The sequence below is a fragment of the Pomacea canaliculata genome, linkage group LG11 (genome assembly GCF_003073045.1).
Source record: "Pomacea canaliculata isolate SZHN2017 linkage group LG11, ASM307304v1, whole genome shotgun sequence".
NCBI classification, from domain to species: domain Eukaryota; kingdom Metazoa; phylum Mollusca; class Gastropoda; order Architaenioglossa; family Ampullariidae; genus Pomacea; species Pomacea canaliculata.
In genome coordinates this window covers 3,831,261-3,858,707 of record NC_037600.1, presented here as the reverse complement: position 1 = coordinate 3,858,707, position 27,447 = coordinate 3,831,261, and the positions used below count along the sequence as shown (strand labels likewise).

The 27,447-nt window shown below is 38.4% G+C and overlaps 1 protein-coding gene and 3 non-coding genes across 8 annotated transcripts; all 4 read left to right on the top strand.

Annotated features, from left to right (window-relative positions):
* Window positions 1–23: 23 nt before the first annotated feature.
* On the top strand, window positions 24–27,447 carry LOC112575057 (bromodomain-containing protein 2-like). 5 transcript variants are annotated; one of them, XM_025256588.1, is made up of 24 exons: window positions 24–418; window positions 3,234–3,279; window positions 4,498–4,707; window positions 4,969–5,184; window positions 5,405–5,680; window positions 5,937–6,116; window positions 6,335–6,547; window positions 7,206–7,301; window positions 7,669–7,770; window positions 7,962–8,090; window positions 9,624–9,827; window positions 10,102–10,528; window positions 12,685–12,855; window positions 13,185–13,307; window positions 13,775–13,900; window positions 16,587–16,648; window positions 19,965–20,325; window positions 20,724–20,831; window positions 20,983–21,309; window positions 22,356–22,489; window positions 22,737–22,883; window positions 23,117–23,208; window positions 24,210–24,381; window positions 25,148–27,447. In XM_025256588.1, exons 1-24 carry the CDS (start codon window positions 306–308, stop codon window positions 25,211–25,213), a joined length of 4,101 nt encoding a protein of 1,366 aa, XP_025112373.1. In that variant the 5' UTR covers window positions 24–305; the 3' UTR covers window positions 25,214–27,447. The 5 variants fall into 5 exon arrangements, with proteins under 5 accessions (XP_025112373.1, XP_025112372.1, XP_025112370.1 ...); XM_025256587.1 differs by having other exon boundaries at window positions 22,353–22,489; XM_025256585.1 differs by having other exon boundaries at window positions 6,335–6,577.
* Window positions 8,346–8,483, top strand: LOC112576388. The gene has a single exon (XR_003101828.1). It is a non-coding gene; the product is annotated as a small nucleolar RNA SNORD10 (small nucleolar RNA).
* Window positions 8,905–9,043, top strand: LOC112576387. Its single transcript, XR_003101827.1, has one exon. It is a non-coding gene; the product is annotated as a small nucleolar RNA SNORD10 (small nucleolar RNA).
* On the top strand, window positions 9,386–9,522 carry LOC112576389. The gene has a single exon (XR_003101829.1). It is a non-coding gene; the product is annotated as a small nucleolar RNA SNORD10 (small nucleolar RNA).

Genomic DNA, 27,447 nt, shown 5'->3' with positions numbered 1-27,447 from the left:
CTCTTTAGCCAATGGGCTTGAAAGAAAGTAGATTGCACAATGTTCGCGAGCTCATCAGTTGGAACAGGGTCGTCGTCGTTTAAGCTCGTTGGATTTACGCGGTACCAATGTTTTTTTGATAGCTGTGCTCTACCGTGTGGTCCCTTCTACAACAAAGTTCTAGTATGCAGAGCTTTCAGTTAAATATGAAACCTATTATTGAAGAAACTTCTCCTTTTGCCATCATGTGATAAAACTGACCAATCAAAATCGGCGTTTTTGAACGAGGCGTTATAAAAGGGTTTTAGCTGTAGCTGCAGTGTGGGATGCTGTTGACCAAAGCCAATGGTGTGTTGGAGAATCTAACTAAAGTTATGGACCCGAAGAGCCATCCGGCGCTGCATGGGTACCAGCAGAATGCCCCAAACGTCAACGCAGGGTACTTTGACAACATTTATTGTATTTGGATTCTCTGTGGCAGAATTTTTAAACTGGAAGCGACTAAACTTTTCGAAGAGATGTCCGCCATTGTGGCTGGTTTCTACAAGCTGGCAAGTCTGGCTAACATTTCGAAAGAGGCTAACATTTCTGTTTATTGTAGTAGTTCTGCATAGCATGTAATGAAATATGATATTCCGGTTCAACTAAGGAATAACCAGAATACGTTTTCTTCTGTCGTATGAGAGACATTTCTTGTATTTGAGCCGACGGAACTACGGAACAGTTTTTCAATAATAAACAACCTCGCCTTCGCCGGGGTGAACGTCGTCATTGTCCTCTTTGTACAATTTCCGTGTTTGTTTCCTTTCCACCGAAGCCAACTCTGTTTTGAAAATGCGAAGAACCTTTTGTTTTAGTAACTATGACGGTAGTCTTTCGGTATTTAAGCATTATTTAAGTATAATTTCCTAGAAACTTAAATTAAGGATTAGGCGTTTGCAGGCCATTGAACTTCTTTGTGTCGGCCATGTTTGCAGCGGGTCACATGCGAAATGAGTCACTGACCACGTAGTCTGGAATTTTTAATGCAAACTATTATTATGATGTAGTTGGGTGTTCCATGCAAGTTTAATATGTACACCTTATAATGGAGTATTGGTGCTTCGTAATTCGGTCACGCTGACCCATTTTCAAGCAGAGTTGATTTCATTCACTTCTTAGTTGTAAGGTTGCCGTGGTGTGAATCGTGTGTATGATACTGATAATAGGCTTACATTATAAAGTTGGCTAACCGCCTGAAAAAAAAGAGATAGGTACCTATCAACTATCGATGACGCGTAGTGCGGAATTAACTAAAATATAATTATCGGCTGATAATAAGTAAGTCTCTTATGATGAAGTACCATCCTCGTGTGTTTTACGCCATAGACATAAAGTAGGTAGTTCATAGAGTATATTCGTAAAGGTTGAGGATGTTGCCGTTTTATTGCTATGCCAAAACCATTAAGTTATTATTGGTGATCGTTCGGCATAATGTGTAAAACACATGCACAAATGCTGATTATGCTTACGAACATACCATTTTCCCAGCCCCATTAACATGACCCAGTGAATACAATTTAACAAGCATAAAGAGGCATTATTGTTGCACAATAATGTGATGATTTTATGTCTTTTATTTACCATGAATCAATCAGTTCCAGAGCATATGTAAATTCTCTTTCGATACTAAAACATCAATATGTAGTTACAAAATGTAACCCCAGAAACAGTTTTGAAATTTTTGTAATAGTGATTTTAATCATGGCATATAACTTGTGTGAGCTTAATGATAATGCATTAAATATTTTGAGGTAGAGCAAAAACAATACAGAGGTATACTATAAATGATTTGACTTTCGCGTCAGGGACTTGACCCCAACTCTTTCAAATATAAAACTGAAAACTTAATGGCGTAACAGGTTGTGCTTGGATCCCATTCAATTATTATAAAATATCTGCATTTTATACATCAAATTTAATATGGAGCTATTTGAGTTTTTTCCTTTCAAATTTCAAGTTAGAATTGTCAGTGTAGATGTTAATACCAGGCAGGGAGGGGTAAGTGGTATGAAAACCTCATGAGACCTTTTGTAAAGCAATTATTGCATAAAAACGGTTGTGTGACAACTTGCCCAAAACAAAAATAGCAGCAAGTGGAATAAATGTTTTTGTAACTTTGGTACATGAACAGGTTGCACCACTAACTATAGCTTTAAGAATGGTCTAGTGTCTTGGAAATGAGTTAGTGCAGTTGCTGTATAGATTATTGTATGTAGCATAATGATCATGAAACACAGTAAATTTTAGTGCTGTCAGGGTTAGAAGGTATGTAGCTTGCTTCGGGAGGAGCTCAACTTGTGAGTGATTAAAATTTTGAGGGTCATGGGTTTAAAGCTTTCCAAAAAGTGACTGGAAAACGTGCCCGTCAACCTAACAGGAATGGTACCCTTTTTTTTGTAAAAAGTTAGGGATATCTGAAGAAAATTATGCCCATGCATTTCGCTATTCTTATTTCCTCTTGACAATCGTTTATAAAGTATTTATTTTCTTGAAGACTAATGTTTAAACTAAGTTTCTAATTTTCCTATAGATGTAGCATTCCTACTGCTGAAAATCCTGACTTAAAATATAATTAATAAACATTTGTCAGCTGTCAATTTGTAGAGCCCACAGAAGTGTTTAATCTGATATGCAAGATAACTTCAGTCTAGGCTCATCATCCCCTTATCATCACGCTTTGTAGCAGGGAATTTCCAGCATAGTTGCCTAGTTGTGAATCATACATCCTCTTTTATGTTACTACTAATCCTTTTCCAATATTTGAAATGCAAGATAAACTGGGACTATATTATATGTTGATATCTCTTATTCTATAACTTTGCTATTTGGCACTAAACATAAAAGCATGAGGGCTGCTTAAGCTTCATAAATGAGAATTAAAATATCTTCATCAGAGGAATTCGTTATTGAATCATGCGCAAAGTCTTCAGGGCAGAAGTTAGAACATAATAGCCCTGTAGGAGCATGAATATCTGTGCTTACCCAAAGAAACAAAATTATAAATGAAAGGATTATAGATATGGTCGTATATTAAAAGTGTTGATATGGACATTTCCAACCTAAAAATAAACCTCAAAATGAATTGGGATTCAATGCAAATAAGCTTTATCAGATGTTAAAAATACTTGTGCGTCATTAGCTCAAGAGTTTTACTTTTTACATGTATGAAAAGGTGATCAAATCCTGTATTGAAACTTTTTTCCCTCTTTCAGGTCCAATGGTAATCTGACAAGCCCATCTAAAATGACTGACAACTCTGTAAGTATAAAACCACTGAGAGGCCTGTATTCTTTGCAGATTATAGAGCATTCTGTTAGTAGTAATCAGAAAAGTGATCAAGTTCATGAGGTAGAGATACGTTCCAGAATTACCCACGATAACCGAAAAGTCTGTGAAATAGAAACTGTGTATTTATGCACTATATTAAGGCTTTATAAACTTCCACCCCCATACTTTTACCCTACACAAACCTTTCCCATTTCCTTAATAACCATTCCCACACTGTTGTTTATAATTGTGAGCAGGCGCGTAGTGTCTCAGGCAAAAGGTGCTGGTTCTCATTTCAGAGTAAATACATACACTGTTTACTGTAGTTCATATGCATTTTATTATTCATAAAATTTCTTTATTTTAGAATTAATGTTAGAATAATGTCCGTAAAAAAGCGTAGATCCGTGAATCATTTTTCCCATTACTTATAAAAATCCACGAAAGGTGAGGCGCGAAGTGGTGAGGGATTACTGTAACTGATAAAGTGGTAGTATATATAAATGTTTTTTTGTGTTGGTGCGCAGGCATGTTTCCATTTTTTTTTTCAAAGCCAAGTAGACTTGTTCTGTGTTGAAATTTTCATGTTGCTTGAGAACATTTCCCCCCCCCCCTTCCATGTAGTTAGATACGTGTTTGTAATTTAGCTTTACAGAAATGCAGAATTTTTCCTAGACCTAAAAATGAAATTAACAGTAAAATAGTACAAACCTGGTTGATGATTATAGTGAATAAACCAAAGTCATTATCACCATCATTCCAGTTATTCCGCTTTGTCCTGTAGTTCCCAAGTGACAATTTTTTTTTCATTTGATTTACTTGAGAAACATCATTTGGCTGAAATGAACAAATTTTCAGTAGCTTCATGCTTGCTATTTTATATTGCTTTAAAGTGTTTCTTGTTTTACTTGAAGGTTTTCAACATTACCCTTTAACCAAATCACACATGTATAATGGCACCACTTTTAAGTATTTCCTGCATTCAAATCACCTACAAAAATTTGTATTGAAGGCTGCTCCCCCCCCCCCCCCCCCCCAAAAAAAAAAAAAATTCTCCCAGATCCTTGGAAGATCTTGCCTGGGGTGGCTCCGCGAGGCCACAGCACGTTTCTGTAATGAGCAGAGCAGCAATGGGTCTGAAAAAAAATAAGATTTGATATTCAGTACCGTATATTTAAAGTGTATAAGATTATTTAATGATATGTACAGGTGTACGACTTTGACAATCATCAGAGTGAAGATGATGAGCCGGGCAGACTGGTTTCCCAGGGACCTGGTACCTCTGTGCAGTCGCTGCGGCGAGGGCGGCTCACTAACCAGCTGCAGTACCTTCTCAAGAAGGTTCTTGTCCCTTTGTGGAAACACCATTATGCATGGCCTTTCCACAAACCTGTAGATGCAGAAAAACTGAATCTCAAGGTTAGATGCTAAAGGCTGCATTAACCTATTTTTGTTTTTTACATGTAGATGATAGCATATTTTGGATTCTTGTCAAGTTATGGAACTGTCGCCATAAAGTATAAAATGATATGTTTATAATTGTGTGGTCATTGCAAGATCATTGTGATAGATGGGAGGCTGTACAGACAGTTCAAGGTCTACTGATTTTACAACAAAAGAAAGTAGTTTAATTTAAAACTAGTTAAAAAGCATTTCAATAATTTTTGTACTTGTTTTCAGGACTATCATAAAATCATCAAACATCCAATGGACTTAGGTACCATCAAAAAGAGACTGGAAACAAGTCAATATTTCTCTGCCAAAGATTGTGTGCAAGACTTCAACACCATGTTCACCAACTGCTACGTCTACAACCAACCTGGAGATGATATCACAATTATGGCACAAGAGCTGGAGAAGCTGTTTCTTTTGAAGGTTGCCAAAATGCCACCTGAGGTTAGTGTAGGTGCTATTGGTCATCAGGAAATGAAGTACCTGCATTTGTTCAATTATCCAAAAATTTAAGACTGTACCATAAACCAGAGTTTTGTGCATCAAATATTTTTTTTTATTTTAAGTTGGTGCTTGTCTTCTTATCATAAATGAAATACAATTTGCATATATGGTAGACAGCTGGTGTGGATTAAACATGTTATTTTTGGTACATTGGCAACAGGAAGTCGAAATTACCAAAGGTAGTAGCAAAAAAGGTGGTGGGAAGAAAGGTGCCAAAGGTGCAGCAGCAAGGGCAGTAGCTAATAAGCTGCGGCGGGCAGCCTCCCTCAATACACCAGGCACTTCACCTGGAATGCTTGGTGCTCCTTCTTCTTTGGACACTATGAGCAACAACATAGAGAGTGCTGGAGATTCATCATCACCACCTGCTCTCACAGTCCATACTCCCTCAGCTGCTGGCTCAAAATTAGCTCACTCTAACACATCACAGACACAGGTAAGATGTGAATCATTTGTTCACAATATGTGGTTGGTGGGCTTAAAAGGCTGGTCTTTAAACACAGTTATGAGGGGGTTTTTTTTTGGGGGGGGGGAGGAATATTAGCAGTGTTGGTGTTTTTGTTGGTGCTAAGTAAAGGAAGGGAGGTGGTCATGGGTTCCCCCCCACACACACACACTTTTTTTTATTTATTTAATGACCCTGCATACGTATGTAGTGTATTTTTCTGGAATATTGAAATATGTTGTTGCAGACAACATATTCACCTCCATCATCCTTGACCCCTGGTCCTCTTAGGACTGGCAGTTTGACTGCAGCTTTATCAGCAGGGCCTTCAAACCAGCTGACAATGAATCCTGCAGTTGAGCTCGAGTCTGTACAACCAGCCATGGCTGAACATCAGGGGGTGGTACCACCACCACAACCTACAAAGGTATTTCTTATTTAACATAGGTACTTGGTGGCACATAGCAAAATTGACAAAAATATAAGCAGTAAAACAAGTCAATAAAGTTCCACTTTTTTCAGACAAACTGCAAAGTTAAGGAATGTAAGGTTTATTTATTTAAAAAAAAATATATTTCTAATATGACCACAGCATGCAAAAACTTACGATTTTGGTTTTTAAAAAAGAAATCACTTAAATTGCAGTTAAGAAAAGGGGTCAAGAGAAAAGCAGATACAACCACACCCAGTGGCTACTCAAATGAATTGGTACCTTCAGACTACGGTGAATCGGTTTATGAGCCTGAGAAACTTAACTCTCACAGCTCTCATGGGCCACCTACTCGCAGGGAGAGTGTCCGTCAAATTAAAAAACCTAAACGCGACCTGCTTGATGAACAGGGAGCAGTCAGCACGATGGTAAATAGCCATCTTTTGCCACATTCGGAGGTGAATTGACCTCATGGTCTATATTATACAGTTTCCTGTACTCTTTATTTTGTTTAACTTGCTCTGGTGTATGGAGTGCATAGATGTATCTAAGCAGACTATCACTAACACCTCTTAAGCACGCCATTTTGGCATATTTTCTTTTTTTCACTCTGTCCTTGCATTATTTGTATGAGTACTACATTAACACATAACTTGTGTAGAAGATAATAGCATGGTTTTTTAAGGGATCCTTTTTGTCATGTGTAACTTTCGACAAGAGTAGTAAAATCTTGGGTTTTTTAACTGTACTGATATTGCAAAGGAAGTTTATTTGGATGCCTGTACACATTCTCTGTAGTACTGTAGAATCTAGATCACACTTTGAATTTTTTCATTTCAGAAAGTGGTAGTTCATTTTAAGGCTTCGTGTAATTTTGGGTCTACAAATTTTGTTCCTTTCCATCAAACTCCATGTTAAATAGATTTGCAATGCTAGTATAAAAATTTGCAATTTTACACATGGCCCTTTCTGTTTACAAGAACTACAGACATAATTTTGTGCTACATTGCTTGCATGAGGTACACTTTTTAAATTCTCATATTCTTTGTAGCACAAGTAATTGTTTTTAATTGTTTCCTTCAACAGAACCAGAGTACCTCCAAAAACAAGAAAGGGAAATTGTCTGAACAGTTGAAGTACTGTGCTCAGATTGTTAAGGAATTAATGACAAAAAAACATGCGGTGAGGTTTTTATTTTAATATTTTTAAATTGTGGGTTCACAGTCAGTTTTGTAGAATGTCAAGCAATATCTTTGTTACTTCATGTTTAATAATTTTCCTTAAGCAAGGGAAAAACTTGTAAACTTATCATTGGTTTTGCTTATAATATGTAGAGGTTACAAGGAAAAAATATTAAAAATTAATCTTGTTGACTGTATTTAGAGTCTTCTCGATCATACCTGACACATTTTCAGTGGGTTTTATTATTTGTTTTTAAACAGACACCCACCCAACTTCCCAAAACTGTAGGCAGGAAACTCTCCCCTCCCCCTTAGGTCAGACTGTGGCTTTTGACTCGGCCCTTATGTATTCCCATCACCTTTTCCAGGCAATAGCATGGCCTTTCTACAAGCCAGTAGATGCCACAAATCTTGGTCTCCATGACTATCATGAAATCATCAAAAAGCCTATGGATTTGAGCACAGTAAAGGTGGAGTTCACATTACTGTTTCTGTGGTGCTGGGTTTTTTTAATTGCTAATCTAAAGTTTGACATATACTCATATTTGTAAGTGAGCAACATAGAATGAATGATCACATGTCACAGTTAGCTTAGTTTTATGGTAGCTTATGTGTAAATTAGTGCTACTCATTAATCAGGGGTTTTATTCTCTTTGGGCAGGCAAAGATGGATAACAGAGAATACAAAACTGTCCGTGACTTTGAAGAGGACATGCGTCTAATCTTCACAAACTGCTATAGGTACAATGCACCAGACACAGATGTAGTCATTATGGCCAGAAAGCTGCAGGCAAGTGTTTTGTTTACTCTTGAGTATTGATTTATTCTCATTTCTTTACAAATTTATGGTTTGACTCTATGAAGATATTCTGCTTTCTTAAATATTTGAAAATACAAAAAAAAAAGTAGGAACAAGGCGTGGAAATTTAAAAAAATACCTATAGTATTAATGCTTCATTAAATGTTGCAGCTTTGACTCTTTCCTGTGCAAGAATATATTTTATGTAGTTTTTAAAGATTTAGACTTGCCATTAATTAAGGTTATGTAATATGATGACATCATGCGTGTCATTTGAGCATCTTTTGGTGGATTTGGTGTGCAAGTCCTTGCAAGCGTTCTGCTAGCCTGGACTTGGGCACCACACCTGCCATGGTGTGAATGATTGCTGTGAAGTCTGATTACTCTGTTCCCAGTTGGCATTTATGTGTTAAATAATTGAGGAAGGGAGTATAGTCCTGTTTTAAAAACTTTTGATAAAAATCAATGTAAACTAACATGTTCAGGCAAAATTGCATACATTCAGCAACCACTGTCATATATCACAAAATGTCGACTTCGATCAGTCTGCAGGAATTGAGTAAATACCTCCTATAAGAGGTCTTGTGTATACTTTTTGCATCCTTGACTAAAGTCAGTTCTGTGTAAATTAAATAGGAAGCCCACCCCTACCCTCAGTTTCATAAACCCTGCAGAACCAAGTGGGGTGTAGAACATTGAAGAAAAACAGCACTGTGTAAAATGTTAATGCTCAGTACTTTCTGGCATAGCATTTTTTACAGCTAATACAGCTGAAAATGATTCAGGTTGCTGCTCAGTGGGTTCAGTAATATGATGACATCATGCGTGTCATTTGAGCATCTTTTGGTGGATTTGGTGTGCAAGTCCTTGCAAGCGTTCTGCTAGCCTGGACTCGGGCACTGAAACCTGCCATGGTGTGAATGATTGTTGTGAAGTCTGATTACGCCATTCCCAGTTTGCAGTCAAGTGTTAATCATGGAAGGGAAGATAATCCTGCTTCAAAAGCTTGATTAAAAACCAAGCACCAGCCAGTGTAAAATTGCCTGTTCAGATAAAATTTCTTACATTTAGTGTCCACTATTTCATTTATCAGTCTGCAGGGATTGAATAAAGACCTCCTGTGAGAGTCTTGTCCATAAGTTTTGCATCCTTGGCTAAAATAAAGTGTGCAAAGTGAAGGTGGAGGACAAGAAGGGAAAAGAGTGCTGTGTAAATTATCATTACTTGATGCTTTCTGGCACATTTTTGTAGCTAACAGAAAATAATTCAGGTTGCCACTGAGTGCCGTAATATGATGACATCATGCGTGTCATTTGAACATCACTGGTGGATATGGTGTGCATGTCCTTGCAAGCGTTCTGTTTGCTTGGATTCTGCCGCTGTGCCTACCAGGGTGTGAATGATTGTTGTAAAGTCTGATTACTCTTTTCCCAGATGGCAGTCATGTTAAAAGTAGTTAATTGACTAGGGGGAGAAATAAGGACCATTTAGTGCAACAATTAGTTTTGTACATGTGTTTTGCAGGATGTGTTTGAGCTTAAATTTGCTAAGATGCCTGATGAGCCAGCTCCTGCAGAACCAACACCACCTGCGAGTGTATCTGGCATTGGCAAAGGGGACGATGGTGACCACTCACTGCTCACATCAGATGACGAGTCTGAGAGTGATGATGATGGCAACACCAGTGAGGAGGAAAGGGAGAGAAAAATAAAAGACTTGCAAGACCAGGTAGTTGAAATTTTCTTGAATCATAAGCAGTAAAATGCATACTGAACTTGGCATTTTTGCCTGACACAGCTGATTAAGTATATTCACAATTGCAACCGTTCTTTACCATTTTTGGTCCAATACAGATGTGACTAGGTGCAAGCAGATGTTATGTGCATATTTCAGGGTGGTTTTTTTTTTTCTTTTCTGGAGATATATGTACTTGCAACTAGAAAGCTATGCCAGTTTCATCATATTTACATACTTAAAGGTATTTGAATGTTTGTATTTCCAGCTGGCACGTGTTCAAGAGCAGCTGGCTGCCCTAACAAAGGAACACCTACAAAAGATAAAAGAAAAAAGGGAAAAAACATCCAAAAGAAAGAAGAAGAAGAAAGAAAAAAGAGAACCTGAAGTGAAAAAAGAACCTGTTGAAGTTGTTCAACCACTGCCAGCAGCACCTTCTGTCCCAACTAGTGCTGTTGTCAGTGCCCCACCATCAGCAGTGGTAACAGACACTCCAAAACCAAAGAAAAAGAAGCAGCGTTCTCCCTCTTCTAAACGATCCAAGGGAGCAAATCGTACATCAAAGCGCAAATCCTCAACTGCTTCCCTTCAGCCCCCAGTGCTTCCCCCATATGATAGTGACGATGAAGACAATGTTAAACCAATGACTTATGATGAAAAGAGACAGCTCAGCCTGGACATCAATAAGCTGCCAGGTAAGCTGGCACGTGTTAGTGCTGCTTGCTGTCGTCTTCTTCAAGGTGGAAGTTTTGCCTGTGTGAGGTGGTTATAGTGTAGTGGCTCTTTATGGAGCAAAGTGTGCACACGACGTATTCAAAAGCCAGCAAAACAGCATGTTAAGTGTTGGATGGAAGGCTGAGAATGTTGCTTGCCTGGCAGGGCAGTCTTTCGGTAGTTGGAAGTATACTTCGCATCATCTATAAGAAAATGGATTGCAGTGGCAATTTTCGGTGGATTATATGCAGCATTGGAATAAATGTGCCAATAAGATAAATATTTGTTGTCTAGGCATTTACCATGGTAGGATGGGTTGAGGGGATGGGTGAGTTTGTCTTCAATCTACAGACTCTAAAGGTAGCTCTTAACCCAAACACCTGTTTCCCTGATCTATGTGCTTTGGTGTTTATCCTAAAAACAAAACGTACACTTCAAGATATGATGAAGACCGTGTTTATACATTCATGAATATATGTTTAGCATTGAGATATTTATTGTATAATATCTGTTCCTAGGCCACACGTAGTTGGGTTACATGATATTCTTGGTTTTTTAAGGAATTCTCACTAGTCAGTTTGATCATCTTGCTAAAAGTATTTGTGCCGCATTCTACTTTTTTGGATCATCATCTCCCTGTAGTGCTTCTTGTTTTATAACAATCTACAATCAGGAATCCTTACATTTTCCTTAGCCATCATGTAGCTTGTGTAATTTAAAACCCATTACCCGCCTTCCCTTATGAGTAAATCCTGCATTTAGGAAGGGACTAAAATATTTCCATCATAGCTGTGTGCGTGCACACTTGTGGGTCTCCATTGTTGCAGTTGTCTTATGCCAGGATTTCCGTTCACTTTTTCGTTACTTGATGCCATAGGGCTTGGAAATGGCAACATCTGTTACCTGGCAGTTTCTTACTTTACAACTTTTTTTTTTTTTCGAGGGGTGGTGGGATCCATATCCTAATCTATCATGTTTAAGTATCAACAGCTCTCTAAAATCAGGTAGATGTAAACTTAAAACACCTGAATGTTTAAGAGCAGATCAAAAATACTTGAAAGAAGTCTTGGCTAATTTTATGGAGAGTAACGTAGTAAAACTGAGCTTAAGCAAAAAGGGTATTAAATTGTTTTTATCCTGTACTCTAATGCTCAAGTTAATAAGTGGCTCAAAAGTAGTTTTCCCCTTTTCATAATAGAAGTTTAAGAAGATTCTACTATGCAACTCTAGATGATTTAAAACAATTATAATTTAAACAAGTTTTTTCTTCATTGGGATGCTGGTCCTAAATCATCTATATGGCATAGAGCAGGGGTGGGCAATTAATTTTCCCAAGGGGCCGCATGAGAAATTGGGATGGTTTTAGAGGGCCGGACTAATATAGTTAACTCAGTTTTACCCAATACTGTATATATTTATACTAGCGGGTGGGCCAGCGGACGGGCCGGTCAGAGACAGGAGGCGGGTCGGATCCGGCCCGCGGGTCGGATCCGGCCCGCGGGCCGGCCTTTGCCCAGGTCTGGCATAGAGACTAGGCCTTTGTCAGTCCTCTTCAGGTGGCTGTTGAGATTGTAGTGTTTGGTTCCCATGCAGAAGATTGGAATCTTTATAGCTTAGTTACCATAGGGCATTTGCTTTTGTGGACTTCAGCCATTTCCGTTTGCATTTAGTGTGTTAGCTTCCTTTTATGACAAGTTTGTTGACTGCTCTTTTCTCCTACCTTCTGATTGATTGAATCACATAATTTCAGTTTTACAAAAATGCTTGGAAATCTTATGATAATTGTAGGCGTGGGTAGGGGGGGGTTGATGTGTTTTTTACCATAATTATAGTTACTGATATGTAAACAAGTTAAAAGGCATTGAGTTTGTAGTCACATACCTTGCTTATGTGACAATTGATTAGTAAGATAAAATGCTTTAAGGGCACCTGGTCAGCAGTGTTTTAAGAATTGTTAAGAATTAAATCAGGGGACTTCCAAAAAGTCTGTTTATGAAATAGTTTGGCTTGGCTTTTCAAAAGTAATGGTAGTGTTATCCAATAGTTTTCAGGATTTGCATATCCTGTTAAAATTTATTGAAGAAGTTACAAGGATAAAGAATAAGAGTCTTTTACATCACCCTTGAATACTTTGCAGGAGACAAGCTTGGAAGAGTTGTGCATATAATACAGACTCGAGAGGCATCTCTACGTAATTCTAATCCAGATGAAATAGAGATAGACTTTGAGACACTTAAGCCATCAACTCTTAGAGAACTTGAGAAATATGTGATGTCCTGCTTGAAAAAGAAGCCACGAAAACCATACTGTGAGTATGAACAGATCTGTTGTTTTGATGTTTTTTTTAAGTGTATTATGGCACAAAAGTGAGAAGTGGCTGTTGTAATTAAAAAAAAATACTTGGTTTACTAAGCACTTGTAAACTTTTGTGGCTGCTTGTGTAGTGGTGTTAGTTGCTCTTCAATTATTTTTTTTTTTACTTTACAACAGTTCTAGAGTATTTATGCTCTTACAGGAAGTGATAGGCTAATGTATTACCATGTGCAAAGTGGAAACAAGGTTTCCTTTGTTCTGGTCTCTTTAAATTGCTGTTTTCACAATCTTTCACTTAGTTGAGTACTTTGGTTGTGGTTTTAGTAAAACGACCATCAAACAAGCCAAAGGAAGTAGCTCAACAAGAGAAGAAACAAGAGATAGAGCGGCGTCTAATGGGCGTGCAAGAGCAGTTAGGTCAGACAGCGAAGAAAACTAACAAAAAAGGTAATTTTTTTAGCTCTTTTACAACACTATGATATATCACTATTTTGCTTTCTTAAATTTAATTTGTGTTCACATGAAAATTATTTGAGTGTTTATTCTTTGGTTTATAAACACGTAAAGGTGGTCTTTAGCAAACTAGTAACTTTTACCATAATCCCTGGTATTTACTATAATGGCTATATTTCTTCTGTCATGCTGTTACCTTAGGTGCAATGGGTTTGAACTGGAGGAAGTGATAAAATAGTACAGTGTTATTTGTGTAATATATTTAGACAAGTTATGATATCTAGAGTCTTGAAACATTTTTCTTTCACAGACAAGGGATTAATGTTAAAACTCTGGGAGATTGACATAAGAGAAAAAGTAAACAGGAAATTTTGTTGGGTATAAACATTTCTGAGGCTGTCAGTAATGGTTCACCATGCGTTTAATGTGTCTTTATTGTTTCGTTGTTTTTGTGTGTACAGAAGATGGCAGCTCAGAGGTTGGTGCTGGTGGGCGGTTGAGCGCCAGCTCCAGTAGCAGTTCAGGCTCTGACTCCAGTTCAGAGAGTAGCAGTTCTTCTTCCTCTGAATCCTCAGACTCGGAATCAGGTTAGAGAAATGACTCCCGACAGTTGTGCTAGTGTTTAAGAGGGTACAAAATCATCTCCATGGCTTCAAGCAGCAGGGCTGTCCAGGCCAGCTACTGGCCTGTTTGTAGGACTTCATGATGACTGTTGGCTTGCATGAATGGGCCAGATTTGATTGCCCCCTTCCCACCACCATTTTAAGAACATTAAACAAGGTGATCATTGCCTGGTCTGAAAGAGGGGCAATTGTTTTACTGAACACTTAGCTATAGTGTGGGCTTACAAGGCTGCAAGCCACAAGAAAGCAGATAGGGCTGGCCCAAACCCTGATCTGACACACCCTCAAACAGTTGTTAGAAATGGGTGATGTGAGAACAGTATTGACAGGTGTGGCAGTGACCAGTGAAATGCATTCTGACGAAACGTATCTACAAAGCCATTGTTGTGGCCCCCGTTTGTCAGATCTGCAATTTGCCCCTTATCCTGTATGTGTGGGTGTGCGTGTGCATACACACAGGCATGTGTAGTTTATCAATTACGCTTTTGTCTAAATTATAAAGTGAGAAAGATGTCTGTCTCTATGCCAACCCAACCACTGCTCTCTCTCCCCAACTCCCCTGCCTCCGCAACACACACACACAATATATTTCTCTCACCCCAGTCCCACACCACATCATTTGTTCTTTCGAACCTTGTCATCAAGCTACATGCACATAAGCACATTTGGATATAGTAGCTGCATTGTGGTGTGATGTCTTTATAATGCAAGTTTCTCTTAAGGTGCATGGTAAGTAAATGTTCTTGATAGTTATTTCAGCCAAGAGTGCAGAGTGTGTGTTCAAGTAGAGGCCGGCCAGCCACTTACTGATCAGTTTTGTCTCTAGTCCCACCATAAATCTTAAGTAGAACTGATGACTTTTGTTCACACCAAAGGCAATGTCCACTTTTCTGTGGGATGGATTTTCATTCTTTTCCACTGAAGGGCATAATATATTTGCTCCCTTCCCCAGCATTGTGCACATTCTTGTCACTTTATGGTGCTAGCATTTCATCCCCCCCCCCCCAAAAAAAAAAAAAAAGAAAGAAAATTTATGGAAGCAGCAACGTGAGAGTGGTTAAACTGAAAACGTATGAGAGAAAGCATTTGTTTGCCTGCGGCATCTGTCATCCATTTTTTTTTATCTCGTTTTAAAAGACCATGATGTAGAGGGAGTTCCTGTTTGACAATCTAGGTCAATTTTTCCGCCTGTTCTACTAATTGTGGAGGAAAGCGGTGACTCGATTCTTGGTTTCGTAAAGAGCACCGACAGCTTGCTTCACACACACAGCTGATTCACTGATGCATTTTTCTTTCTTGTCCATTTTCCTGACTGGCCTCCACTTTCACACATTTAATGCACTCCTAGGCTCATCTTAATGTATGAAACAGTGACATGAGAAAGAACATTCCTTTGTGAATAATGTCCATTAACATCCTGCAAGGCACATTGGTCCTGGGGTTGGTAGCTTGCCCATTTTCCTGTCCATCCCACTGAAAAGTCACAAATTGCTTTATAAAAAGTTTTTCCCCTGTTTTTGTGAAGAAAACAGCTTTTGATCAAAGTATGTATTGTTTCAGCATAGACATGCTTTGTTATGCTGCAGTGTTACAAATTTTTACGACTCGTATACAATTTTTTAAAAACTGAAGCATAGTATTTTCTTGTCTTTTTTGCCCCTTTTTTTTTTTTTTTTTTTTTTTTTTAAATACATCAAAGGAAACATGTATCAGTTTTGACATTCTGTACGTAACTCATTCATATTGTCCTAGAATTGTGTCCTATGTGTAGTGCATTTTTTAAAATAAAATGATATTGTAACTTCTGTCTTGTTTGGTGTCTTTCTTGGTAGTTTAATGGAATGGCTGGCCTCTACTTAGAAATTCATTCTGCACTCAAACATCAGAATTAAAAATAATGCAATTATCACTTGAAATGTGTTGATAACTACGTCATTTCCTGCTGTCCTAAAAAAATTGGTGCTGCAGTATGCTGCATGAACTTGTACATCAGATGGACACATTGCAGTCTACGAACTTGGTAGGCAGACTCGAACACACTGCATTATTTGTGTCGTCTTGAGCACTTTAATGAGTGGCTTTACAAATTCAGATCCTGAAATTTTAGGTTGCTGTGACCATAATATTGAACCGTAATGTTTGCAACAACAAACTACATTCAGGTAACGAGACATTTTAAAGCTAAGGAGCCCATTATAACTGAATTCTGGGTATTCCAGCAATTACTGTACTTGGAACATTATAGTGCAGTATTCAGAACAGTAGTCTTGGGATGTTATACTGGTTGCTAATAGAAGCTTGATGTGAACCTAATTTTTCTTCATCTAAAGTCAGATCCTATAAGTTTTCTTTTTTTCAGTTGCAGAATGCAGGCCATGTGTAATTTGTACCAATTGGTGCAGATCAAGAATAGATGATAAATCTTGTCAAAAATAGTAAAGTCAGCATTGTTTGCGTCATCACACCTTTCCATTGTTATATTTTTAGTAGAACTACTTTAATGATTGGGGGATGCTGTGATTCGACTTGGGCAGAAACAAAATGGTGACTGTCAATCTCGCAAATACACAAACACACGCTTCATTCAAACAGCTAACAACTGCAAAACCATTGTTGGAGCCTTCTCAAAAGGCATACTCTGATTTTTCAGAACTCATGCATGATAAGAAGAAACAAAAATCCTCCAGCCATGGAAGTGTAGCCAAGTCATGGGTAAGTGAAATTTGTTGGCCACCATGCTGCTGACTTCTTGACGTCAGATTTTGGTAGTCTTAGGAATTAAATTTGTGCCCCCACCACTGCCTTAAACATGGGTATCACCAACCTCAGATTATATCCCACTGATCTGTAATTTTACCTGGCTCTACTAAACATTACAGTGCAATGAAAGTTTTGGTGATAGGAAGTGTTATTGGATTTATGTATCTGTGCTCTGAAAACCTAACTTTGTTCTCAGCATTACTGTGAAGTTTCTTTGAGCCTCATGAACATTTTTTCACAGCATTTTCTTCTTTTTTTTTTACTATAGTAATTGAATGGAATGTAAAGACTTTTTTTAATGGATACGTGACACCAAGGCATCCTCACCCAAAATTGTTTTTTTCCAGTTACAGTATTGAACAAATAGTTATAGTCGTACATTTAGTTTTGATGGCCAGTCTTTGCATTAACCCTTTCACTTCTGCGCTTTGTACAGTAGGTAGTTGCAGATGCTGAGCGTGTAGAATTCAGGTCATCTTATTCAAGCAGCTCTGACTTTTTAACTGTTTTGTCAGTTTAAAAAATTCTTTGTCATTTTGAAGAATTTTCATACACATATGCACTATGCTGTTTTTAGTGACAACAGAGACAAAAATTGTTGCATATACATCTGAAATTCCTACTTCTAGTGAAAACATACTTTGAGTCACAGTCCAAATCACTGTGTAAAGTGATCAGTAAACTCTACACCAACTTGCTAGATGTAAGTGCACAGATTTACACCTTTAGTGAACCATTTGTTGATCCTATTGCACTGCGCCACAGATGGTCATATATGCACTATGCAGGTCAGTTCCAGACTATCCTGATATGCAGTAATACCAACTTTACTACATGATACAAGTCAACAAAATCCAAGATACTACAATTGGTCATAGTTTGAGCCCTTGAAGTTGATATCACTTTTCTTCCAGACAAAGCACAAGGGCTCTATACATCTCTCTTTGTTTAATTTGTGTTGTTCAGACCACGTGTAGTCATTGTCGTACTTTGCTACAAAGGTCTGGTCTGTACTGATAACTTGCAGTGGATATGTCAGTAATGCTGCCACTTGTTGACATTCCCATTTCATGATCTTGTTGCTGTCAGCATTGCTGGTGAATTTTTCTCTGCTGTCAGTCATTTTTCGAACTCAGTTTAAGATATGCCACACTTCTAGCAGATTGTCACATTTGCTCATCTGTTTGTCAGTTGTAGAGATAAGTATGCACCGCAAATGTCTAAAAGATATGCAGAAGACCTATGCTACAGACTTTGCTCATGGTGAGACGAGGTATGGCAGGCAGGTTAAGGCATTTTGAATATTGTCTCTTTATGTCATTAGAAGTTTTAAAATCTATGGATAGATTGGGAAAAATCCTTTAGTTGAATAAGTTGTGAGTTGAAGCTGTGTAAGTGCCGTGGTCAGTAATGTTCATCTTCAAAAGCTGTCAAGCTGTTGGTCTGTGATGATGGTATGTGTAACTAGTTGGTTGATTTCTTCAGCTTTTAAGAACTTAAATAGTGGTCTTGTATTCTTTAAGTTTTCAGAAAGTGAAGTGTTTTAAACTGCACTTGGAGCACAGTTTTTTTGTTTTGTTTTTTTTTTTTGCTGTTTAATATAAGTAGCATCTATTTTCTTGCTCTTTAGCTTTTTCTTCTCCAAGGTGTCATGCACCTTTTCAGTACTGGGGAAAGTATGTTCTGTCACAAAGATATCAGCAAGTGTGCATTCTTGCCTGGGATGTCAGTTGTTACCATTCATCCTTTTTTCTGTTGGTTTTGATCCCCTGGATGTCATTTCTGGGGGGTGGTTTTGTACTGACCACAAATGGAAGTTAACTCATTAATGTTATTACCATGACCATGGAGCAGCTACATATTTGCTAAAAGTTGCGTTGGCTGTGATGTAATGCTAATGAGTTATTTTAAGGATTCTAGGCACAAGTGGAAGGATCAATTGTTTTCCTGCTGCATTATTTCAATAGTCTAGATCTATACAAATTTTGCATGACTTGTATGCAGTAGTCTCATGTCTGCATACACCTTTCTTTAACTGTGCTGATTGAATGTCTGCAGCAGTGGCAGAGCTCCTGTGTTTAGGCACAACATTTTTACACCTGCACCTATAGCCCAAATCACACATTGAAAAGTAGCAAACCAATGTTGTGGCTGTCTAGGATATTAAAAGCACTGTATGGCAAGCAGTAAATATCTGGAGATAAGTAACTTGTATTTTTATCTCCCTTCTCGTGCATAAAATTTGCCCACAGGATCAATTTGTCAGGTGTTTTGTGGTTTAAAATTTTGTGTAAATACCCTTTGCAACAACTGGAAAAAAAACTTGATGTGCTGCAGTACAGCCTTTCGGTAGTTTAAAAACTTAGACTTATAAACTAGAAATTGTAAGTTTTGAAATGTAAAAAAAAAAAAAAAATGCAGTCTTTAACAATACCTGCATATACAGGGGAAAAGATATATGGGGTAGTTGCATGACAAAAGCATAATTTTTGACAAGAAAATCATTTAGCTAAATGACTTGCTTTCCATTGACCACATAACTAATAGATGTTTGCAGCAATATGCTAACAATAGACGTCTGATAGGTTAATATCACTTGTGCAATCCCATATGTGTATAAACAGTATCACGAAACATAAATGATGGTGATACCCATATGTAACAGACATCCATGACCGACAATGCGGGTGGGGAATGTTGGAGGATAATAGTTTAAGTATTCAATAACATGACTGCAAGCTTAATGACAATTCGCATATTGTGATATTTTCAAGGATTACACTTGCAGTGTAGTATCTAAGCACATTTCTTCTTTAACGTTGCAAAGACCACTTGCTGCTACGAGCAGTTTACTGGAAGAAGAGGGATATAAAAAAAATTTATGGTTAATTTGACCAAAACAGTATTCACCATGATGCCATTTATAAATAGGAGGTAAAGGGGAGCCTACCATGTTCATAGGTTCAACAGCCGGTACAATTTAGGTTATGTGAGGCAACAGTGTCCTTGCAAACCTTTGCTTCACAACCCTTGAAAAAAAATGATTTATTGCAATATGTAAATAGCCTTATACCACTTTTTCTGCATCATCTGGATGTAATGTATACTTATTTGTATAGATGAAAGGTCTCTTAAGACCTTAATGGTGAAGGTATCAATTTGCTTAGAGTGATTAGTTGTAGAATATGCTTTGTGTGTGTAAGAGAGTACTTGCACATGGTGCATGTCTTTCTTCCACTGTACTGAGCATCCTGATCACAATTTGCAGCCTCCACCTACTGCTGGTGGGAAACAAAACCCCACACCAGGCATACCCATGCCAGCCATTAGTCCCAGCCCAGGACCGGTAGCAAGTCAAGGGAGTGTCCTCCCTAGCATAAACAGTCAGGCAGAGGCTAGCATCGTCTCGCCACTTATCCAGGCAAACGCACGCTTACCTCGGCTACCCTCTGGCACTCTGGCATCAGGGCTACCACCTTCCTTTCCAACTGCCGCCGAAGCAGGCCTAGGTGTGCAGAGTATAGGTGGTCATAACATTTCCCCTCCATTGTCTGCTCGTCCTTTGATGGATCCATTGGTAGCTGCAACTTCTAGTTCCCGTCCACATAAAAGTGTGTCTCCCAGGAGAGGTAAGTCGTGTGTATTTGGTTACCCTTAGTTTTTAAATTGATGGCTGTTAATGACAACTGTAACTCCTAAACCAGTACTGGCTAACAAGCAAGCAAACTTAGTGGGCTGCAGAATCGGTTTATATCGGTGGGTAGTAGTAGTTTTAAGGTTTTTGTTTGGAGGGAAGGGGTCTGGGTTGTATTCTTGCTGCAAAGATAACATTTCAGTTAGGTTAATAATTCTTCATTAAAATCTTCACTGGCACATGCTGAACAAACACCATGCACAGTCACAGTATTAGTGCTTACATATGATGGACTTAGGATCACAATATGAAAACGAACAGATTTACTTTTGAAAGATAAAAAAAACTGAACAAGTGCGAAGAAATTGTAACTTAAATAAAAAATTTGTACAGCTTCAGTACCTACAGATACAGTTCCTATCATGCACAACTTGCCGCAGCAGCCTGCTCGCCCATCAGCTATGGCAACACCCAAACCTCAGATGCCTAATAAACCCACTTGTGAGTAATAGCTGTCTTTGCTTTTACCTTATATGCATCAAATGCAAGACGGAGGTTTAAATTTTGGGAATTTTTTTATTATTAAATCGTATATCATTGGTGGACTGGTAAAATTGTAGAGGAAAGGTAATATCAAGTGTTCTTTTTTCAGTGAATGCTATTCTGAGTGGAAGTAAGCAGCAGATACCCTCAGCATCTTCTCCTCCCGCCTTCACCACTTCTGCTTCTTTTAACACTTCTCCGATCTCACAACTGGATGTTGAGCTGTCCCGAGGACTGGAGCCTGAAAATGTTTCCCCACTGTCTGGAGTAAGAGGACCAGGAACCATTGCAGGCATTGGCAATGGTGCCAGCAACACAACACGTGACCTATCTACAGGATCGAGTCTGAGCTACTTCCTAGGAGAGGAAGACTCTGCTAGCCCTCCACCTAGCCCAGTGAAACAGGCTCCTCCTGCACCACCTGGTGCTACTGTCTGTGAGTAACAGTTTTTCTTGCATCGCTGTTGATAGATCTCTTAAGTGGGATGCTCTTTGATAAGTTTTCTTTTGAACCTCATTATTTCATGAATAATAGAGATGAGGGTTCCCCCTCTGGCATGTGTGTGTGAGTACATTTTTCCTTTAAAGGACTAGTTAGATGCAGATTTTTGTTTAACTGATTTGATAATTTTTTTCACCAAGATTGAGTGAATATCCTACCATCCCTTCTCTTCTTGAAATATGTGCTTCCTAGTATCACCTTGCACAGAAAGATTGCACATGGATATGTTGATGTACTCAGGCCTCAGCCAGTGGAAAGCTGGGACTGTAGAATATAACCTCCTCCTGGTGACCTGAAATAAATTTTCTTGAACATATTTCACTATATACATATCATCTGTATTATGACAGACCCACCCCCATCCCCCCACTCCCCCCCAAAAAAAACGCGACTTCTGACCATTAGTTTGTGCTGTGTTGTGAACTATTTGCAGAAGTCATGTATTGAAAACAAAAATAAAATAAGTACATTTTAAAATATACTGTTTCTGGCCAAATGCTTGTGCATTGTTTTGACTTTCTTTTGAAATAATGTAAAATAGATGAAATATGTTTTGAAAGATACTGCTTGTTAGATAAGACTTTATCGCAGAGGACAATTAGGGGTCACTGGTCGTTTTGATCCCTAACCATATCACCTCAGGCATATCAATGTGACTAAATCCTCCCATGTACAAATATGTTGTCACAATTTCCACCTCTTTCTGTGCATGGTGATGCTTGTAGATGTGTATCTCCGGTGGAGTATTTTCAGAATTTTATAAATAGTATCTTGTACTGAGCTGCACTCAATCAGTAGAAAAAGTGTGAATCTGTCTAGTCTTTTAATAATGCCTTTTTTTTTTTTTTTTGGTGGGGGTGGGAGTTGGGGAAAGAGACGGTCTTTAAAATGGTGTGACTGTTAGTAGCAGCAGTATGAAGCAGTTTTAAGCTTGGAAAAAAGTGTCAAGTGGTAGGGTATGACTTTTCATCTGTCAGCAGCAGCAGCTGGTGTTGGGGTATCTTACGGAGTGACTTCAGCTCATAATGCTGCTGCTCCAGTAGTAGTGGCTGGTGGTGCACTTGACTTGAAAAAGGCTGAAACAAAGGTGCCCTTGTCAGCTTTTCAAAAGAAGGTTTGTTGTATGATATCTATCCCAGGTAGTAATTGAGTACCAGAGATGGTAGGAAAAAAGAAGAGTGTGAAGGGAGGTAGCTTTTGTGGCACTTAAAATATTTTGTAATTAGCAGGTGGGGAAGTAAAAAGACTAATAACATGATGTCTTGCGTATCTGGCTATAAAGGGTTTAGGAGTTGAACAGATTTCAAACCTGACCAACGTGTATTGGTTTCTTAAGGTGTTGAATGCATCTTTTTACACAGCAGGATGTACGGTTAAAAAACGCTGATTCCTGGACCAGCCTAGCCAGTCTCTCACAATCAAGCTCATCACAGATGGCCCGCAAAGAACCAGCAGCAGCCAATAGTTTTGCTCAGTTCCGCAAACAAGCAAAAGAGAAGGAGGAGCGGGTGAGACTGTGTGCATGTGAATATGGGTGTGTTGGGGGCTAGAGCATCTATAGTTGTTGACTTGCGTGAGCAATTGACCGCAGATTACATTTTATTACTTCTTGTTGTATCAAAAGAAAGGTTTTGGTTTATATCTTAATCAGATGACAAGAGACATTTTAGTATACCAAAATAAAGATGATCTTGAAATGAGATGTGAGGCATTATACATGCAAAGCAGTTGTGGTTTACAGGAGAAAGCTTTGAAGCAGCAGGAAATGAACCGTAAGATTCAGAAAGAACAGGCAGAGAAAGAACGACTGCGTCGTGAACAAGAAAAACAAAAGTAAGTTTTCTTACTCAGTATTTTTTAAAAAAAAAAAAAAGATCTGAAGCTGAAGAGAACTCTTTTTTTTTACACCCCTCTCACCCCACCACACACACACTTTAAAACTGTTAGTGGTTTTCAGCATAACCTGTACTAAATAACAAATATTGCAATACACTCTTGCCATTGAAGACATTACAAAAATGTATTTTGAGTGCAAAAAGCTATCATGAAAGTGACATTTGTAAACTTGCATTAGGAAAATCTTTACGGGCACAAAGGCCAAGTAATTTTAAAATGTTGAAATTTTACACTTGGCAAGTTATAGGAAGTTCTTGACGCTGCAGTAGCAAAATGGGGAGTCAGAAAAATCAACTTTGCCACTTGTTAACATTTATAAAAGACTGTGTAGTGTTCTAGGCATCACCAGGGTTGGATTTTGCCACGCACTCTTCATGCTGTAATTTACTGTCAGTTTTTGATCTGTCATGTCATTTGAGTCCGCTTGTATATCTGCAGTGTCACTGTAGAGAAATAGTGATACATTTTGCACTTTTGATGCCCCGCCTAGTTGGGCATTTTGGCAGCTGATGTTTGATAACAAGTGTATTATATTTCAAATGAAGCAGCCACTATCCTGTCATTCTCCCTTTCACATTGTATCATCTGAAAAGGAGATGATAATTACCTTTCAGCCCTCTCATCATGGCAGCAAATTGTTTTCTTTTGATTAAAGTGTGATACAACTTCCTTGTGGCTGGCACCTGTTTTTAACTACTGAAAACTATTTTCCTGCATAACAATAGTTCTTACAGCTGCAGTAAGCTATTCAGGCGAGTCTGACTTATGCTTGCACATCACACATAGAAGGATGAGTGTTAAATAACTACAAAGATTTTTTCATTCATTTCAGGCATTTTATAGAGGAAATGTCTAATTTACTTCTTAACTTCAATTGCTTCAAAACTCTTGTTCAGTTCTATCTGCTTTGCTTGAATTAGTGGTAATATGTTCTGCAGGGAACGTGAAGAAAATGATATTCTGGATCAGATACACCAGAAACAGCGTCTGCAGCAACAGCAGCAGCGTGAAGAAGAAATGCGACGGCAGCAGGCCCTTCAAATGGAGCAAGCCAATAGGGTTAAAGAAGTTGAGCGACTGAAAGAGCAGGAACGTCGACGCAGAGAAGCTGTAAGTGTTGAATATTTTTATGTAAAATTTATTGAACTTTTTTATTTTCTTACATTTTTCTTTCTCTTGCTTTCGGCGATTTAAATTGGCATTTGAGCAATTGTAAATCCTCTGTAGTTGTCTGACCCTTATGGAAGTATATACTTTCATTTAAAGTACAAGCAGTGTTCAGGAGAACAGGGTGCATTTGAGCAGAGCATATGGGGTCTTCAGAAAATATTAATTGAACTATAATATTGTACAGCATCACCACTGGAACAGGTTGCAATCTTTGGGCTAACCAACAATAATAAAAACACTAACAGCAAACTAAAAACACTGGTTATCAATGATATGCTACAAAAACACACAGCCATTAAAAAACATAATGAGCAGACTAAGATATATACGGATAATAATAATGCAAGCAATTAAGTATAACAACAGTCAAGTGTATTAAAAAGAAAATTCAACTATAGCTAAGGCTCTGGTACCAGATTGTTCACGGAAGGTGTCAGATGATTGCTGAAGTCCACAAAATTCCTCCTGATGCCGAAAATTTTTTTTTTAGCAGCTTGTGAACAGGCTTGTTTTAGACTCTGATAGCTCATGCAGTATATCAAATGTTTTCTGACTCACATCGCCAGTTGTTTACATTCTCAGGTTCAGGAACACTCATGTTTTACACACATTTCTATATAATTAAAAAAACCCTTGAAAAGGAATTATTATGAACTTTGCCAGTTAAAAAATGAAATCAATTTTTCTATTTATACCTTGTTTCCAGATGGCCAACAAGATTGACATGAATGCACAAAGCGACTTGATGGCTGATTTTGAAGAAGGTCTTTGAGATAAGAAGCAACAGAAGGATTGAAAGGGACTGACAACATGCAAAGACTTGGATACAAGGCATCTGCCAACCTCCCTTTCACCCCTAGTATCTGTCAAGGCTGGCTACAAAATCAGGGACGAAGGTCACATGCAGGTGTTTTATGGTTCTGTGCTTCCTACTGTAAGATGAATTGGTGCTGCTGGAGTCGGCAGAGAATGCTAAGCTTTTTACAGCACTGAAGTGTTTTAAGGCTTTGCAACAAGACCATTGTATTCGAGATTAAGGAGGACAGTAGATTGAGAAGCACACAGGTGGGAATAGGCTCATCAGAGATTTCCTTCTATTCCTGCATCTGAATGCAGTTGCAGAAGTAACTGTTTTTTATGCTGAAGTGGTTTTTTTTTTTTGGTTTTTTTTTAAATTTTCAATTGATCAGATGATTGAGAAGAGTGAAGATGGAGAAGCAGTTCTGAATAGCTACAAGTTAATGGACTACCCCCTCCATTTTGAGAGGTGAAAGAAAACAGCACTTAAAAAACAAATAGAAGGGCTTTTGGTGATTTGTCTAGTCAAAGAGAGGAATGTTGCTCTGGATACTGGACTGACTACAATGTGCTGCTGACTGGGGAAGGCCTCAACATAGCACCTGTGCACCAGAAAAGAACCAGGCAGCATATTATTTTTTATTTTATTTTTTAATATTTTCAAAGCATGAAACACTGAAAACTTTGCATAAAGCATGTATATTATGGCATATTAAGAGTGAGGTGTCATGCAAAGGAACGATACACAAGCCATTCTGCAGCCATACTGTGCATTTAAGATGCAAGAAATGGATGTGCTCAGGACTTATATTCAGTTTGGTTGACTGAAATATCGTCACCTGCCGGGCCCCATGACATGGCAATGCCATTGTCTGTTGTGATGGTCACTGCAGAAATATAGCTTTGTTCTTTCAGGTTGTCAAAATGCATCCAACCATGTCTCAAAAGGAGTACTATGCACAGTGTGTGGATGTGTTTTTGGATATTTGGATTCACTATGAAATATACCAGAGCATCCTCCATGCAATGATGTCTAACAGCTGGCATAAAAAAAAATGAGCTTTTACAGGACGACCCTAGGATTGATAAATGTAAGAGACGCTAGACATGAATGGTGCTTTACCCAGAAAGGTGTTACATGCCTGTCAAACTGGGACCAATTCCTTCACCACCTTAGGCTGTACACCTGATGGTGAGCACAAAGGTCTGTTCCAACAAGGGTGTTGCACGTTTGTGTTTGCAAACATCAGACCATTCTCTGGCATGATGTTTTTCCTTCTCTGACCCTCGCACCCTCCCCAAATAGTGCTCAGCCTGTCATGTGACAAAAGACTGCAGTTGGGGAGAAAGGAAGATCATGTGTTGAAAGGTATGCAGTGCATTTGTAAAAAGTGTGTCAAGTTTGTGTGCTTCCTGGGCTGTGTTGCTGAACACAACAAAAGATGTGCTAGTGTATTTATCAGAGCTGCAGCATTGACAGATTGCAAACTTTGAATGAGACTAGAGACTATTGCCATATCCCTATCTTGATACATCACTATCATCTGTAAAAACAAGAGGAAGAGAAAATCATGTGTTGTGGGAATGTTGTCATTGAGTCTTGCCTCAAATTGTGACTGTATTTTATAACAGAAATGAGGATTATACTGATATCTATGCTGTGACGATCTGAGGACTGTATAGTGGTGGACATGGACAACACCTGTTGGTTAAAAGATGTGATCACCTACTGAAAAACTCAACACGATCTGTTGCTAACTTCCCATATGTTAAAGCTGTGTCAGTGTGTGGTGTATGTATGCATAAGTGTTTCTGCAGGACAACAACTATATCACATTTTGTTACTTGGTAGAGTGTATGTACAGGCATGGTTGGGCAGGTATGTGTGGATAGTGTGTGCTTATATGCAGATGCTTGTGTGAGCAGAAACAGAATATAGTTAAAATGCTCAGTATTGACTTTTTCTTATGTGTGTTACAGAAGTTCAGTGCATTTTTTTTCAGAAAAAAAGCTTGTCTACAGAATCTTGTCTTATTGATTTGTTTATTATCAGACCACCAAATTAGTGGTTTAGAGAAGTCTGACGAAGAATGTAAACCACTTTGCTCACCAGTATAGTGTGCTACTGCATTTTGTGCCGAGACAAAAACAAAATTCCCAGCCAACAGAGGCAATGCCCTAAATAAAAAGATGACTCGGAAAACAGCA